Here is a 17783-nt window from a genome sequence, read left to right as displayed (position 1 = left end):
CATGCTTGAAGACGGGAGAGACAAGATTTTGGGATTACCAGACACGTGATTAAAGATAGAGATATGAAGCTACTGCCAAGGGGGAGTCTGTTGGTGCATGATTTCAGTAGTTCAGTATCTAGTGTTATGTTTGTGTCTGTAATCGTGTTAGTTTGTTTTGGTTTGACTTAGATAGGTTGTCTCACAAGTTCGCCTGATATAAGCGAACTTGTGGACAAGCGAAGTTATTGACAACTTTGCCTAATCTGTTAGGCGAAGTTGTCGTAACATATATATACATATGTTACGGGTTGTATTTGATAAGAATTCCAGTACGTGTAATTGTGATTGAATATCACGTGTTGAAGGGTTGCAATACAACGTGTCTTTTGAGTATTGTAACGTGTGTTTGTGCTTGGTTTTAACGTATATCGCATCCAACCCTCGTATCGTCTTACGTAGGGATTCCGCACCTACGTAGTACGAGATACTTCCGTGTAGATCCGGATGGGAACCTACACTGCCGTTATTCTTCTCCATATTTCGGGATTTTGTTGGCGTGTTGGAGGTACTGGTCATGTTGGTTTATATGTTACAAAAGTCGGGTGCTAAAATTATGGGAACATCCTATACGCCACGTATAGCACTTCCCGTGGCCTATTTCGTACATCGTGCTTTGGGGCACTGAAGGATTCCTGACATGTCGGAGAATAATTGACCATAACCGTCATGTTTATTCCCTAACTGTAACACCCCGGCTTTAAGCGGAATACGCCCGAGTGAAACGTACAGATCACTCATATCTCGTAACACTATTAAAGCGACAATAATTATATTTATTTCATTTTGTAACGTAACAAGTGCACAATTATTCATTCATAAAAATAACATTAAAACACTTCATCAAAACAATAAATAAGTCCTTTATTCAAATAACCTAAGGTATACTAATGATCTTCATCCTTAGCACGCCATCGATTCAACCTGTAGCACGTTGAAAATAATAGATTTGTCAACAATTAAGTTGGTGAGTTTTCATAAGTTTTTGTGTATACATACATATATATATATATATATATATAAAAGGCGTGATTCAACTTTCGTAATGCAATAAATATCAAAGCGTAAAGTAAATGAAATCAATAAATGTCGTCCTCCCGTTCCTTTAGCCGAGGCCGTAGTAATAAGGGAAATGAGAACCACCTTACGTACAACCGAAGTCATAATGTTAGACGGCGCGGGTACGTCCCATCAGACCTTCCCACTATGTATATGTGTATGCGTTTGCGTAACTTTCACCATAAGAATAGTAAACACGTTGCAAGCAAGTTCACGTATAATCATAAACAATATGCAAGAATAATATTAACATGTGCGCTAATTGTAAATCGGTTTATAAATAAGCATATAACTAACGAGATAAAACTTGTGACATGCTACACCCCAAAAATATTAAAAGCGTTAAAACGGGGTTATGAAGAACTCACTTGGAATAGGGAATACGGTAACGAGAAGATATAACGATTAAAGCAACTAGATGGTTACGCAAGAAGTCCCGATAATTTGTCCTAGTTATATAATATAAACAACATAAATATCTAAAGTGGTAAGAATGAACTAAACATGAATACAAAACAAAATAGGTTTATAATAGATTTGGGGATCGTTAGTTTGTTACGTACATTTAAAACGGGTTTTCAAAAGTGTAATTAAAACTTTTATTAGTTTATTTATTCTTATAAATTGTGTTGGAATATTAAACGAAAACTATAAGTTTAACCATTTAAAATATATATTCTGAATTTTATATATATATATATATATATATATATATATATACATATACACGAAAACGTTAAATAAACTCTATTTTAAAGGTTCAATGGGGTTCAGTTTAGTTAAACAAGTGTAAACAATATTTATTTTAATATAGTAAAGTATTTAATAATTAAAAGGTTTAAAAACAATTAATATTAAAAATATCAACAAAAACAGGGCCTGGGGGAATCGAACCCGCGCCCCAGGCCGTTTCAAGGCTTAACAACATATGCACTGGCCATCTGAGCCAGTGTCTAACACGCATAGAACACAGAAAAGAAAATATATATGTAATAGTTGGTTTATCCCCAAATCTATAATGAACCCTAATTTGTTTAATTCTTTTAATTCATTATAGTTAATAAAAATTGATTTAGGGTTTTTGCTAAGCACGAGATTCCGATTACTAAACATGTTTCACTTACCTGGATCGAACACAAATTGAAGGAGAACACGGAGCTAGGGTTTGCGGCCAAGGATAAAATCAAACGAGGTTCGTTTCTGTTACAACGGTGCAATTAGGATAGGGGTTTGTTTCGTGAAGGTGAGATGATGGTGTGGAGCAATTTAATTGAATTTTGAACTTGTATTTATAGGCTAACGAGGTCAAGTTGAGTTGTGTTCAAGGAGTTAATGAGATCGATACGATTCGATACAAATTAGCTGTTAATTACGCGTTAAATTATAATAGGAAGGAGCGTGTATATAATGAATCAACCAAATTAATCCAAAACCCGTGATTTATGGGTCAAAAGAATCAAAAAATAACCGAAGGGGGGGGAAGTGTTGTCGGTGCGATGGGGAGAAGAAAAGAGGAGGGAAAAAGTTTTGTTGAATTGCTAAAAGGTCCCTCATGTTTGGTTTGGCCATCAATTGTTGTAAATAGTATATTGTAAGGGTTATAAGCGCATATAATGGATACTTTAAACGATAATATATATATATATATATTAATATGAGTCACGTGTAAGGAAGATAAAACCGAATAACATAATTAATAACTCAACGTTTCATTAAATGCGACGATCCAATTACAAACGGGTAATAAAACGAGTACAAAGACTAAATTGAATTTGACGAATATCACATTAACGTCGCGGTTAAAGATATTTTTCACTCAATTTAAATCATAAACCAATCTCCCCAAACCCCCACAACACCTTATGTCACCTGTTTGCCAAACGCATACACCATATTTCACCGAAACAACTACCATATGATTCAAACATACTCTGTGTGGATGTTATTTAGAAGAAGATTATACCCGTCGAACAATCTAAGACGGGTGGGAAAAGAGCTAATGGTGGCTGTGTAGATGATATTTTGGACAACTCTGTGATCCTCTTCCATTGTTCTTCAGATTCGATGGTCATCAGGGTGGGACAGGGTTTATTTCAGTTATTGTAGTTGGGTTCAATTTTATATTTGCGTATATAATCCCTCTCAACGATGCTTGTAGACCCAACAACAGCTTTTTTTATATCATTCTTAACACGGTGCAAATATCTTAATGTAATAGCTCCAAGATAGGTGTTACATTAGTAAAAAATAATGACATATTGATTTTTAATTTAAACGCAACGTGCATAAAATATATGCATGTGAAACATCGATTTAAATATACAATCAATTGGTTAAATCAACAGTAGCACATTCGACTCGCCAACTTGACAAGATTCTAACATACTCGTATATTTTATTCTCTTACAACATCACGTAGAAAACTTAAAGTCGCGTATTTACGTTTTGCAATTTGCAAGACACCTAACATGTTGAAAAACAACGGACATAAACGCCACGTAGAACATTTAACGTTGAAAAGCTTGAGTTACGTTAAGGGAAAATAATGGAACATAACCGTCACATTAAAGGCTTAACGTGGAGGTTAAGGATATTTGTGACGCTGTTGGTACAACGACAGGTTGTGGGTACTGCAAGATTCCTGACATGTGGGAAAATAAAGGAACATAACCACAACATAAAGGTCTTTACGTGGAGTTGAAGCCTTGAAGGTATTTCTGCCAAGTTAAGGTCTTAACGTTGCGGTTAAAGACGTTTCTGACATCCACAACCACTCAGTTAAAGTAATCATCTCAACCCCCCGAACTCAGACACTCTATTTCACCCAAACAATACCGTATTTCACCTCTCTCTCAAACTCATACACAATATTTCACCAACATAAACTCTGTGTGGGTGTTATTTAAAAGAAGATTAAACCCGTCGAACAATCTAAGACAGGTGAGAAAAGAACTAATGATGGCTGTGTAGATGCTATTTTGGGCAACTCTGTGATCGTATACCTTTGTTTTTCAGATTAAACCGGGGTCATATCTGTCACAGTAGTTGGGTTCTTTTATATTTATGTATATAAACCCTCTCAATGATACTTGTAGACCGAACAACTTGTTTATTTCATTCTCATCACGGTGCAAATATCTGAATGTAATAGCTCCAAGATAGGTGTTAAATTAGTAAAAATAATGACATGTTGATTTTTAATTTAAACGCAACGTGCATTAAATATATGTATGTGAAACATAGATTTAAATAAAGAATCACTCGGTTAAATCAACAGTGGCACATTTGACTCGCCAAGTTGACATGATTCTAACGTACTCGTTTATACGATTTTCGTACAAGGCCCTCCATCCGTAAGCCTCTTCTTTTGCAAATCTCGCCCAAGTATACACCGGCAACGACACCGGGAAATCCCCTTCAAGTTTTATATATATCCAATAAGTATCTGTAACATTAGCAATGGCCAGGACCGGATGGTCATGAAACCACTCTGGACCCTCTCTCATCGGGGAAAAAGTCCGTCTGCTATGCGGCTCGAGAAGTATTAGAACGCAATTAGATGCTTGAGCAACCACGTATCCGTGGCCGGTTAACTGAAACCAACGGTTACTGGGCGCATCTTGAACCGTTTCATAAAAATCTAAATGGTTGTGGGCCCTCTCAAAAACTCTGGCTGCTCCCTATTTAATCTTGCCCTCCACCAATCTCGGTTGCTATCCATCTCATTCTTCATGGCAACCCTAACCTCCCTCCAACTCTTTTGACCCATTCCTAACCCCTCAGCAATTGCCCGAAAACCGCAGTTACCGTCCGCCTTTACATCTATAATCCTTGAGATGTACGGGTAACTCCGGCCGGGAACAACGCCCTTATTCCTTTTTACCGCTACAACGGCTTTCGGATCAACCACTAAAGGGAAGCCTATGGCAGCTCCCGTCTCCTTTTTCTTAAACGACCGTTTTGATTGTTTAGGAGGGGGCATCTTAACCTGTGACTGGGACTGCGAATGCGAACGTTCCAAGAATGAGGGGGTTTGCTCAATGTTGACTGAGGACGAAGGGGTGTACGAGGAAGGGATATACGAGTTATGCCTCGCGACCTCGATATTTTTTTATTGCTGGTTTATGTTTGGACTCCCCCGAGGGTCCTCTCGTTTCTCTGGCTCTTTTTTATTTGAGTTGCCGGGAAGAACGGACCAAATATTCGATAAAAGACTTTGTTTCTGTTTTGGATCTTTTCATATCAAAACCGTCTAATTAAGCTCTTCCATTTCTGCCTCAAATTCTGTTTCTTCTTCCTATGCGACCACCAGATCGAAGTCAAGCTTCCTCCAGAACGGGTCTATCGATTTTAATGGAATATGTACGCTTGTATTAAGGTGTTGCTCCAGCTCACACGCACATGGCAACCCCATAGACTTCCGCAACTGGTGTCGACAGGAATGTCCGGACTTGGTCATCTTTTCAACCTTTCCATACTCCTTTTCAAGTAGCGTAAGAGCCTTAGTCGACACTTTATAATGTAGCCTATAAAAAACCTGAAGGTTATGGTCTTTCTTCAACTTAATCCGGGAGTGTTCAAATGTTACGCTGATTTGAACCTTCTGGGCTTCTATAACCACAAGGGCATAAGCCGCAAGTGTGTGTAGGGTGTTGTTGGCCCCGTTAAAGTGCCTTTTCAGATTCGCGTGCTGGCTCTTAACTCGGTTTGTTGTAGTCTCGCCGAAGTTTAACCGATCGGCCATCCAGCAAGATACAAACTTTTCCTTGTCTCGCACCAGCCAGCTATCATGGATATAGTCCCATACCTATGAAAAGGAACAAAAATAAACATATGAAATGTACTACTAGATTAACACTAACTGTATATTTATAATCCGAAGGACTTACTTTCTTTCCCAATATGGCATAACATTTCTTGCAACTTTACGTAGTTATATTCGTAATCATCGAACGTGGGAGACACACACAAGACCATCCACAATAGAGCGAAATCTTCTCTTACCTCGCTATCATAGATACCCTTCCACTTTTTCTTTATATTCTCACGTATGTGCCACCTGCATAGGTTTCTGGTAGCATTCGGGAATACTTGTTTACAAGCAATCATCAAGGCGGAGTCTCTGTCCGTGACTATGACACGCGGCTCAATATAATCCTCGAGCATACCTTTGAGGCGCTCGAGGGCCCATGTGAAATCCTTATGGCGTTCCCTAAGTAGAACCGCGTGCGTGATACAGAACGACTTCGACGTCGACGTCACGCCAATATACTGAACAAACGGCCACTTGTACATGTTGGTGTTGTACGTCGTGTCCATCAACAACAAATGGGGGAACGCATGCCACATTTTAAATGATGTGTCATGACAAAAGAATACATCCTACACGCGTTTTGTGGAAGGGTTCTCCCGTTGCAGATAAACGAACCCGTTATCATTCAGGAATTTTTCAAATACCAGCAACCGGTTTTATATGACGTTAATAAATTTTTTTAAACATCCGTTACAACAAGTCAAATTCAAAAACGTGAACCTGCATTGGGGTATCGCCAACTATAATTTCTTTTTTCAACTTTTCTATAAGATTGTATATGTCCTTGTCAATAACGCAGGCTCCAGGAAACCATTTGCATAAGAGTGAAACAATTCTTTGCGTCTTCAAGCCACCCATGTGTAACCTTGCAACCATATCAACCTCCTCGTCGAACATTCTCCTTAGATATGCGTGGCCCTCCTTAAAGACGAACGGCTCGTGGTTGTGCGTCTCGTTTACAACCTGAAGCTTCCAAAAATTTCCTACCCGGTCGAACCTTCCTTTTAGCATAAACGGACAGCCCTTCTTTATACTGTCGGCACGCCTGATTGTGGCGGTGAGTTTTGGTTTGCCGCTGCGATTGCATCCAAGATCCATGGCGTTTGGCCTAGATCGTTGGACAAAAAAAACACACCCATGCTTCCGACCTCATTTCTTCGCTCATTCCTCCAACTCCTCACGGGAAGAAAATAACTGAAACAGTTATAACTTCAATTTTAAAACACGTTCAAAATACAAATTACAAAATCTTTTAATTTAACAAAACGCATGGTTTTGTACGTTATCCGTTTTATATGACACCCTCGCCTCGCGAATGTAATTATCATCGTCGTCGTTATCATCTTTGTTACCAGAAATATGTCTGCCTTACTCTTCGTCACCGGTCTCTTGAGGGGTTTCAAGAATATGGTCCGGTTCTGGTTGTGACCGATACGAGCCCCCTACTGGTAATGGGTACGAACGTTGACTACAGGAATACGACTCTTCAGTATTAAACCGGTACGAAGGTTGGGCAACGTAATGCGGGTCTTCTAATAAATGGTATGACGGCTGAACATAATCATGTTTAGGATGTGACCAGTACGAACTGCTGCTAAGCGCCACATCCCAAGGCGGATGGTCGTGCACAAAATATTCCTAACAAAATATATTGTTAACAAATCTAATTTAAAAAATGACTGACGGCGGGTAAACCAAATAAACATGTGACGATACCTGGTTCAAATTTGGTAACACCGCCTCCCTGTCATAATCTACAAACCCCAACGGCGCCTGATTCAAATCCGGAAGACTTGACTCCTCGTTTGACCTCGGCGGGCTCGAAAAATAACCGTCGAACAACCACGGCATTTTCTTGAGTTGGGGGTTTGGTGCATATATGCATGTTTGCATGCTAATATATACTACAAGAAATCTGGGAACAAATTTCTGGCTGAATAATTGACATGTCCATATACGCCACGTAGAGACTTTAACGAGGCGTATACGTGGTCAACGACAGCCTGCTTCAATCAAATCATCCGACGACATCGACGTCGTCGATCAAAACAGTCGCGTCAAATGACCCGTTTTGAGGTATGAAGGGCCAGGGCCGGCCCGTGGGTTGTGCAGGCAAGGCCACTTCACATGACCCAAAAATTTTAGGGGTCCAAAAAGAAAATCAACTTCCAATATTAATACATCTTAATACATAATTTATAAGAAAATAGTTAGAATTAATTAATGCTACGTAGCTCAGATGGTAAGCGTCCCACTTTGCAAGTTGAGTACCCGGGTTCAAATCCTAGCTTTTTGCATGTTTCTCTTATATATTTTTTTTTTCATGTTCCACCATTTTTTTTTTACTTTTTTTGTTATTTGGCATATTCAAGTTAATTTTTTTTTTGTTTATAATAAAATTCTTTTATATATTTTATTTATAGATCTTTGATTACACCAAAATTTCGATACTTTTTATTATTTGGTGTATTCATGTTCATTTCTTTGTTTATGTTAAGATCTTTTTTATATGTTTTATATATAATATTTTTTTAAAAAACTATATCTAAATATAAAATTCAACTAAAAATGTATTAAACAATATAAACTTATAAGAGGTCATATTTTTGTTTATTTTTTAAAACATTGTAAACGCAGGGCCCACTTTTTAGTCTCGCACAAGACCCTTGAGGTCCCTCTCATTTTCAGAGACGGATCTGTGAAGGGCTAATATGTTTTTGATACTTCGCAGAATGAGTGTTGTTGCTTATCTAGCAAGTTACATGTCCGAGCAAAATTCTTGTCAACTTCGTATGTTACAATTGTATTAGAAAGGTTGGCATGTACCTCAATATCTTGTTTTTTATGATCTTTTAAACAAATATTAATATATGATTTAATTGTTCAATATAAACCTTCTCTGTTACTTGCATTTGATTAGTTTTTTTAATTTTTTCAGCTTGGTGGATTGGTGTTATAAATATAACCAAGGCCATCTCCGAGAAGTTAAATATCTCGGCCGAGCAAAAATAAAAAGACCCCTATGCCTTAACGAAAATTTTGTATTCACTAGCGTACATGGATAAAACTTTAATCGACCGGTTTATTATAAGCAAAAACCATTCTAAACATATAATTATCTAATAAACCATTGTAAATAACCTTATTTTTAACACAAAAAAACATATATATGTAATATATATAAACAAGTTTGTGTCCCCGAACCTTATATGCCCCGGCCAATGGTGCGGCTCGTACACCCTCTGAGCCTCCCCTGAATAGAGCAAAAACCTGAGTGGTGAAATTAATATAAAGAATCATAGAGTATTTTACTCGGGGTGCCAGGTATGAAATAATCTTTTCTAAACTGAATCCTATATGCATATAATGATGTATCACAGTTAAAGTAATATGTACAAGTGTTTATATGGTTCTTGCTTTGTTCAAATCGACTGTGATCGTAATTTTATTTTGTTCAGGCCGTTATGTATGCACTTTGTTTTCGTATGAGATCGATTCTAGCCGCTCCTCTACTCAAGTCATAGCTGTTGAATATGCCATTAGAGAAAATTTTCAAGCACGCCTTAAACCCGTTAGAGGTGACTTTCATATCCTCATATATGTTTATTCCAATCTTATATTTTTTTTTTTAACTAAAACCAATATTATTATGTTATGTATGACTATATGTGGTTGAATATTTCAAAATAGGTATGCTTACCGTCGATAGTAGAGGAATTTCTGCGTCAAGCAAAAGTGACCCATATGTTTAATGTATCCAACGGCACGTTCGTCTCTGACCATCCGTTTGAATCAGACACGTCTCGCGCGTTTGGTGGATTTCAAAGGCTCGATGTCTTCTTTCCATTTGATCCGTATTTGTTAAAGAAGTCTGAAAGGTTAAACTTTTGATATAAATATTAAATATTTGAGTAAACATTGATGATGATAATATTTTTTCATTAACGTGTAGGTTTATTCGACCGAACTTTATATACTGGTCAATGGTGAGAACCACTTACGATGATGATGAGGATGATGAAGATAATTTGACTGATGGTGACAATGAATTCGACAAAAACTTGAATAAAATGTCGATTACGCCCCGTGATTCTTTCATGTTTGGACACCAGCAAGATAGGAAAATGCAGATGCCTTCTAGAATCAGACCCTCTACAAGTCCAGAATCCTTGTGATTTCCATATGTGGTGGAAATGACATTATTACCCCAAAAACAAAAACCTACCATTTGTTGACTGGGCATCACATGACGTAAAACGTCTCATTTATAACCCTTCCACTACACATAGCCTAATGACTATCCAATGCTCAATTACATCACTTTGTGCTAAAATTATATTATTGATATGTATTTAAATGGTGTTTTAAATAGGTTGTGAAATATACATTTCAATTGATTGAATTGACGGAGGGAAAAGGCTACCCCTCCCCCCTCGAGAGGGGGGTACCTCAGGCCAGGAACTTTTGGATTTTGGCATTTTTGGTCATTGGACTTGGATTAGATGCAAAGTTAAGTACAAAACACATGAAATACCATTTTATTAATAAATGAAAATGCGCAAAATATTAAAATTTTAAAACACGTCAGGTTTGAAAAATTATTAAATGTAACATGAAGAACGGTGGATAATGGTGGAGTTTTAAGATTTTAGAGTTTAAGGGAGTATTTATACCCTTGCGGCCTTGCTAATGGTCCCTCAAGCCCACCATATTTCTCTAAGCCCATTCTCTAACATAAATACTTATTATTCTTTTTAAGTTACGGTTACAGTATGATACATAACATGTATACATACATACTAGCAGAGGAGCTTGCGCTTTGCGCCGAGATCGTATAAGGGTGTTTGTGATGACGTAACTGTAATTTGGTAATCCATAGGACCAGCCAGATAAGTCGAACCATATTCAAGAACCGGATAAGTTATCAAGCAGAAAAACGGGCCCTAGCATTGCGGTGGAAAGATATTTTGTAACAACAATTTGTAAGAACATTTTAATTTAAACATCCGAATTTTAGATCTCTAGTTAGAAAAACACGACCAATTATAACATTAATAAAAATTGCAAGCTCTCTAGTTATTACAAAACCACATACATCAACAAATGTTACATGAGAGAAGTCTGACTCCATCAAAATTCACATATCTTAAGTAGTCACACCAATCAATAGTGGCCTCATTGTAGCCTAAAGAAATATCAACAATATATCAATATAAAGTTACAGATATGCAAGCGGTTAAAATTATGAAATATAAAACATCATTATAATATTTCCTTAAAATATACCCTATTTTGGTCTATGTGAGTATGCTATGATAGATTAACAACAACATATTAACCTTATGTTTGAAGTGAGAGAAACTTTGCCGAACCCAAAGAAAGAATATGACTATTGCACATGATTTTTATGTTTTTTTTAAACCAGGGATACAATAAGCAGATTCTCTTCAACAACTTAGTAGAGTTGGAAAAAAAAAAGCAACTGTCAGGTCCTTAAAATTAAGAATCAAAGGGGCGACATACCAATATATAGATTGGCTCTGAACATTCGCGCGCTGTCGGTAGTATCAACAGACGGCTACATGATTATCACACATAATTAGCATAAAATCAGGCTTCAACATATTAGCTACTGTTAAACGATCGGTAAAAACTATAATATAGCATATTGTGGGCTATGAGATTTTCATGAAATCACACATAATTATATAAATCCTATGACTCTGGTGGGCTATGAAATTTCCATTCATAAAATTTCTCTGTAATTTTGACCCATATGCAAATTGTCGACCCGTACAACCATATAAAAGCTTTACCGCAATCTAAACTTTAAACCCGTTTTCTCAACATTTTAGAAATTCCAAAATTTACTTTGGTCGTAAATTCATAATCATCTTGTTTTGACTGATAGTCAAAACTTTAAAGTGAGTCAAAGTGGCCCGTTCTTAAAATAGTGTTTTGTTTTTTCTTTCAACCCGACCTATGTCCCAAATACTCGTAACCAATGTTTTGACACGTATCAAAACTGAAACAGAATCAAAATGTTGTCTACAAATTGTTGACCCATACACCCGACAAAAGAATTTCTCTACTTAAAATTTTAAACCCAAAACTTGATTGGTGTTTACTATAATTCACAATTAAATTCAAGAAAAGCATACTTGTCATGTTTGATTTCAACAGAACTTGTTCTTGGATTCGACAACCATTTCGAGATTAATAAAACAAGTAGATAATAAAATACTTACTCTAAATGTCTTCTTAGTAGACATGTCTTATAAAATACTTACTCTAAGTATGTAGGCGCTAATGTGGCTCTTGTCACTACTCCAAATGTCTATTGAGTAGCCGACATCAAAACCGAATTTTCACCAAGAACAATCTACCACACAGTCCATATAAAAAATACATAATCAGTTTAAAAAATCTCAGTTCGGGACAATTTCTTAGTTAAAATTTGAAAACATAAAAATAATAACATGAGAGAGTTATGATATGAAATATACATGAAACTCGCAATAAACTTTTAAATAAACCTTAAAACCGGGAAAGTTACTATTAGCTTGTTACCAATGACACCCATAAGTCTATTCTAAGCCAATTTCACAATCCTCAATCTTGAAGCAATTAAACCTAGCAACTTTGACTCGTAAAAGTGGTAGTAAGTGGATCAAAGTTGGCACTTCTACAATACAGTGAAAAACACATACCTTTTGATGCCCTCCGCATATTGCTTTCTTCTTTGTTTATACATGATGTGGGCGAACTGAGAAGGCGATGCAAATTTTTATATAATATAGAAATATCTTCCACTCGCCTCGCATATTGTGATGGTCGCTTTTTTGAAGCGTTTGCTAGCTCTAACATATGCAATTGCAGTTCGCTGTTTAGTTGTTGGATTTAATGGTCGGTTCGGGTCAAGTCAACGCGGACCAACCCGAATGTGACCCGGTATGTGTTACACCGGGGGTAACGAAAAACCACTTAAATGTTAATTGGGCCCGACACAATAAATTAGATGGACCGGATAATGGTTAAAGGCTTTGTTTGATTAATTGAGCTTAAGCCCAATTGGTTTAATATAGGTTAAACCCTAATTGGTATTTATATAAAATGGTTACTATTCATCATCTTCTTCAATGGATCTAACCTAATCATCTCTACCAAATGAAACCCTAGCCACCATTCATATTTACAGCCGCCGCCACCAGTTCCGGGCCGCCACCTCAGGCCACCGGACCACCGCCGCCCCTCCGGCGCTGCTTCTCACTGCTGGCCGCAAAACCTCAGCCAAAAACAACACCGCAGCTTAGCTGTTGCTGCTGCTATTTGGTTCTGTTGTTTCCGGCTGCTGTCACCGGGTCTTGCTGCTGTCCAGCGAACACCGCAACCACCACGAGCCACCTTGCCGGTTTTCTGGCGAACCCGGTTTTTCGGCGAGCTCGGTTTTCCGGTGACCTACCGGTTCCGGCAGCCACTGCTGCTGATTATTGTTGCTGTCCACTGCAATCCACTGAACCCCGCCTAACATCACCATCCCCTATTGTGCCGTCGCCGTTTTCTGCCGGAATTCCGCCGCCGCCGCTTGCCGCCGTCGCCGGAATCTTGGTGATTTATTGTGTCGTATTTTCTAGCTCATTTCATTAAGCCCTCGGTGTCTTCCCGATTTGTGTATAACCAAGATATATCGATAAACTTAACTATGGTTGTTTATTATTGTTTAATCGTACTCGTGTAACGTTGTAATCGGATCCGAGTTTTGGGTTCGGGTTTTTGGTTCGTATTAGTTCGTTTATTTCCGCTGCGTTTTATAGTTCGTTTATGAGTTAGTATATTAATATTGATTAATATTTATCGAAACGAAATTATAACTAAAACGGGTTTGAAATTATTTGACCGTTTTCGTTCCGAACCACCGTGGTAACCCAACAGTGGTATCAGAGCCGCAGTTACAACGTACGAGTCGATCCCGGTTCGTTTAAAACCGGATCTACATCTTAAACTTTAAATTGTTTAAAGTTTTGATCTAGATTTATTTTCGGGTGATTTTAGATTTGGTCAAAGTTTTGTTTATTTTATTTGACCAAGTCAAAACGACCCGAAATTTTATTTATTTTGAATATGTAAATCCGGACCCGGCCTTTGTTGGTTTGGTTGTGTTTGGTGTTTGAGCTTGTTTTTGGCCATATGGATGGTTCAAAAGTTGTAAATGGTTATTATTTATTTTTCGGTTTTCTTTTGGCCATAAAGATGGTTCAAATTTGTAATAAGGCAAATTGTTGTTAGTTTATAAATTTGTAATTAAGAAGACGCGAAGATAACCGAGGACGAGCTCAAGGATTTCTTGGAGTTAGTGGGAGTTCGGACAAGATGACGGGATGCACGAAGAAGTCCATCCTTGTAGTTGTTTTGTGTTGTGAACCCCTTGACCCGATCGGTCTCCCTAATTGGCTTTAGCGAGACCGATCACCTTTTGGCCATAAGGATTTACATATATTATTTTTTGCTATTGTGGTTGCTTAGATTGTTTATAATAGGATTATAATATCTCTGACCTAATACCAAATATATTTGAAAATAAACATTTTATTAACCATTTATGTTTTGCAAATTAAAAGCGTTCTGATTTCCAAAACTAATAACTTAATAGATTTTTATTAACTTAAAATTGGTTAGCCGTATCGCGACAAACTTAGTTTTTAATAGGTTATTTAAAACTAAGTGTCCTGAGAGATGAAAGGGTTCATCAATTCGTTCCGATAATAAATACAGTAAAATTTGACTTTTACTCTATTTGGTAATTTTAAAATTAATCCCAATTTAAAACCAATAGTTTGTGCTAATCCTACTACAAGTCACACTTGAGGCATACTACGAAATTTCGAGTGTTTGGAGCTACAGCACCGCACTTGTTTTCTAGCCTATCCCATCAAAATGAAAGCGCTTCGTTGACACATCCGGCCCTTTCACACGTCATGATACTAGGACAACTATTACTTTACTCTCCTGTTACGTCCTAAAGCTGTCTGGAGACTTAAAGTGGGCAAAGATGAGGCTAAACGTATCTATATAGACAATCGTTGTCTCTATAGGCCTCATAACTGAGAGTTGTGATCTATTCACAATTGGCAATCGTTGTCAGTCTGCCTAACCACTTATTAATGTTGTGTGCTACAGCTGCCTTTAATAACTGGAAGCCAGATTCTCATGCTCCTATTTCATTAATGTTATTGGGTCATAATAATGGGACTACAACGTCGAAAATACTAATTAAATTTACTTTTGCTTAATTAATCAGATGTCGTCAAACGAAAACTCACCATACGCCCTTAAGACTATCCTTGAGAAGGATAAACTGAACGGTACCAACTTCATCGAATGGCACCGCAACTTGAGACTTGTTCTCACCATGGCAAAGCGCATGTATGTTCTCGATGGACCTATTCCAACCGAGCTTGAAAACAACTCAGCCGCTGCTCGAAAAGTTCTTGAGAAGCATAAGGATGACTCGGCTGATGTCTACTGCATTATGCTAGCCACCATGACTTCTGAGCTTGCTAAAGGCTTGAAATACTTTGGTGCCTATGAGATGCTTGAGCAACTCAAGGGCATGTTCCAGAAACAAGCCCGTCAAGAACGTTTCGACACCATGAAACAACTCATAAGTTGCAAGATGGCAGAAGGGTCTCCCGTTAGTGCGCATGTTCTTAAGATGAAGGGGCACATCGATCAGCTCAAGAAACTTGATTATCCCATGCCTGATGAGATGGCATCTGATTTCATTCTCAACTCTCTCCCCAACTCATACGACCAGTTCGTAGTGAATTTCAACATGAATGGTTGGGTGAAGACAGTGCCGGAGCTTAATAACATGCTCAAGACGGCTGAGATGAACATTCCTTCAAGGACCAATCAAGTTCTGATGATCCGATCTGCTTGTGTCAAGAAGCCTAATCCCAAGAACCGGGGTTATAAGAACAAAGGCAAGAAGAATGTTACCGTTGCTGCCCCTCGTGCCACCAATGCTAACAAAGGGGTTCCAAAGATACCACCGCCACCTCTTGAGGAGCGCCAGTGCTACCGATGCAACCAAATGGGACACTGGATGCGAAACTGTCCTGAATACCTTGCTGAGATCAAGATGAAGAGAGCAAATGGTGAAGGCTCTTCTAAAGGTATTTCCATATACGTTTTTGAACTTTTCACTGTCTCTAGCAACCCATGGGTATTTGATACCAGATGTGGTTTCCACATCGTTAATGTCTTGCAGGAGCCTGATAAGTGGAGGAAATTGAATAAAGGCAGCATGAAACTCATCGTTGGAGATGAGAAGAAAGTACCAGTTCTGGCAACTGGAGTATTTCATTTTACTTGTCCATCTAGCCTAGTTTTTCTTTTGAATAATTGTTTGTATGCTACTGGTTTGACCAGAAACATCGTTTCAGTTTCGTTGTTGTTTGAACAAGGTTTTAAGTACGTTTTCAATGGCATGGCTATTTCTACTTATTTAAATGATATCTTTTATTTTAAGGCTAAACCTTGAAATTATATATATGAGATTGATGTTCAAACTAACAATAACGTATATAATCTTTCAAACGTATCCGATCTGGCATCAATGATACATTTCTAAGGCATTGCTGACTTGGCCACATAAGCAAGGCAAGAGTTAATAGACTCCAATCCGAAGGGATTCTTGAATCCACAGGACCAGACTCTTTTGACGGTTGTGAGTCTTGCTTAGCTGGCAAACTCGCCAAAGTCTCCTTCACTCATAAAAGTGAACGAACAAGAGATCTGTTAGGATTCATACATACTGATGTATGTGGACCTTTCAGAACCGTGTCTAGAAACCATGAAAGATACTTCGTTTCTTTTATCGACGATTATAGTCGATAAGCTTATGTGTATCTTGTGAAACACAAGTATGAAGCTTTTAAGAGGTTCAAAGAGTTTCAAAACGAAGTGGAAAAACCAACTTGATAAAACCATTAAGATACTTCGATCAGATCGAGGTGGAGAGTATCTCAGCTTAGAGTTCATCAATCATCTAAAAGAGCGTGAAATTGTTTCACAGCTCACTCCACCTGGCTCACCCCAACATAATGGCGTGAGCGAGATGAGGAATCGAACTTTGCTAAACATGGTTCGATCGATGATGTGTAGAACCAACTTGCCTCACTCCTTTTTGGAGTTTCGCCCTTATGACCGCCTCCCGCATTCGTCAAATACCAATAACCAAATCGGTTATTACTTCTTTCATCCTGATACAAATACGATTTCTATCAAGAGAAAAGGCCACTTCCTCGAGAAAGAATTTCTCAATCGAGGAACTGGAAATAACATTGTCGATCTTGAAGAAATTCAAGAACCACATTAACCGCTGAGGAAGTTGGAATGTCTTATCAACAAGTTGTTGCTGACACATCAGACATAAACACAAGCGTTCGCAGAAGTAGTAGGACTTCCGTACTAGATTCTAAATACATATGGCATTTAGATGGTCCCGAATTCTTATTAGTAGCCAAGTCTAACGACGAACCTACTAAATACAAATCTGCAATCTTGGATCCGGAATCTGAGAAAAAGGCGTGAAGCCATGAACGCCAAGATGCAATCTATTCATGACAATCAAGTCTGAAACTTGATTGAGCTACACCCCCCCCCCCCCGAAGGTCGGGCAATAGGGAGCAAGTGAATATTAAGCAAGCATCTCGAAGCTGGAATCTTCAATTGATAAGAAAATCAAAGAGTTTGGTTTTATCAACAATGAAGATGAGCCTTGTGTTTACAGAAAGGCCAGTGGGAGCACTATATCATTCCTCATCTTGTATGTGTATGATATACTGATAATTGGAAACAACATTCCTAT

At 37.9% G+C, this 17783-nt stretch overlaps 3 protein-coding genes across 3 annotated transcripts; 1 reads left to right on the top strand and 2 right to left on the bottom strand.

Annotated features, from left to right (window-relative positions):
- Positions 1 to 5395: 5395 nt before the first annotated feature.
- LOC143568071 (protein FAR-RED IMPAIRED RESPONSE 1-like) lies at positions 5396 to 6447 on the bottom strand. Its single transcript, XM_077054311.1, has 2 exons — positions 6103 to 6447; positions 5396 to 5905 (listed from the first exon to the last, which is right to left on the bottom strand). The coding sequence occupies exons 1-2, from the start codon at positions 6445 to 6447 to the stop codon at positions 5396 to 5398; spliced, it is 855 nt and encodes a 284-aa protein (XP_076910426.1).
- Positions 6448 to 6601: 154 nt separating this feature from the next.
- Positions 6602 to 7009, bottom strand: LOC143568070 (uncharacterized). The gene has a single exon (XM_077054310.1). It carries the CDS (start codon positions 7007 to 7009, stop codon positions 6602 to 6604), a length of 408 nt encoding a protein of 135 aa, XP_076910425.1.
- A 2357-nt stretch (positions 7010 to 9366) lies between these two features.
- LOC143568069 (RNA polymerase I-specific transcription initiation factor rrn3-like) lies at positions 9367 to 10113 on the top strand. The gene is made up of 3 exons (XM_077054309.1): positions 9367 to 9489; positions 9602 to 9789; positions 9864 to 10113. The coding sequence occupies exons 1-3, from the start codon at positions 9445 to 9447 to the stop codon at positions 10084 to 10086; spliced, it is 456 nt and encodes a 151-aa protein (XP_076910424.1). The 5' UTR covers positions 9367 to 9444; the 3' UTR covers positions 10087 to 10113.
- The last annotated feature ends 7670 nt before the right edge of the window (positions 10114 to 17783 follow it).

The sequence above is a fragment of the Bidens hawaiensis genome, unplaced genomic scaffold, assembly GCF_021521415.1.
Source record: "Bidens hawaiensis isolate Kalapana, Puna unplaced genomic scaffold, B.hawaiensis_p1.1 tig00023805_1, whole genome shotgun sequence".
NCBI lineage: Eukaryota > Viridiplantae > Streptophyta > Magnoliopsida > Asterales > Asteraceae > Bidens > Bidens hawaiensis.
Note: the sequence above shows the minus strand (reverse complement) of the source record. Positions and strands in the feature narration are given on the sequence as shown.

What these genes read in the sequence shown, in the direction of transcription:
- LOC143568071 (XM_077054311.1), bottom strand. Translation starts at nt 6,447, where the DNA reads ATGTGGCATGCGTTCCCCCATTTGTTGTTGATGGACACGACGTACAAC. An exon ending in AGGGTATCTATGATAGCGAG is followed by an intron (nt 5,906 to 6,102) that starts GTAAGAGAAGAT and finishes TCCTTTTCATAG; the next exon opens with GTATGGGACTATATCCATGA.
- LOC143568070 (XM_077054310.1), bottom strand. Translation starts at nt 7,009, where the DNA reads ATGGATCTTGGATGCAATCGCAGCGGCAAACCAAAACTCACCGCCACA.
- LOC143568069 (XM_077054309.1), top strand. Translation starts at nt 9,445, where the DNA reads ATGCCATTAGAGAAAATTTTCAAGCACGCCTTAAACCCGTTAGAG. An exon ending in ACGCCTTAAACCCGTTAGAG is followed by an intron (nt 9,490 to 9,601) that starts GTGACTTTCATA and finishes ATTTCAAAATAG; the next exon opens with GTATGCTTACCGTCGATAGT. An exon ending in TTGTTAAAGAAGTCTGAAAG is followed by an intron (nt 9,790 to 9,863) that starts GTTAAACTTTTG and finishes ATTAACGTGTAG; the next exon opens with GTTTATTCGACCGAACTTTA.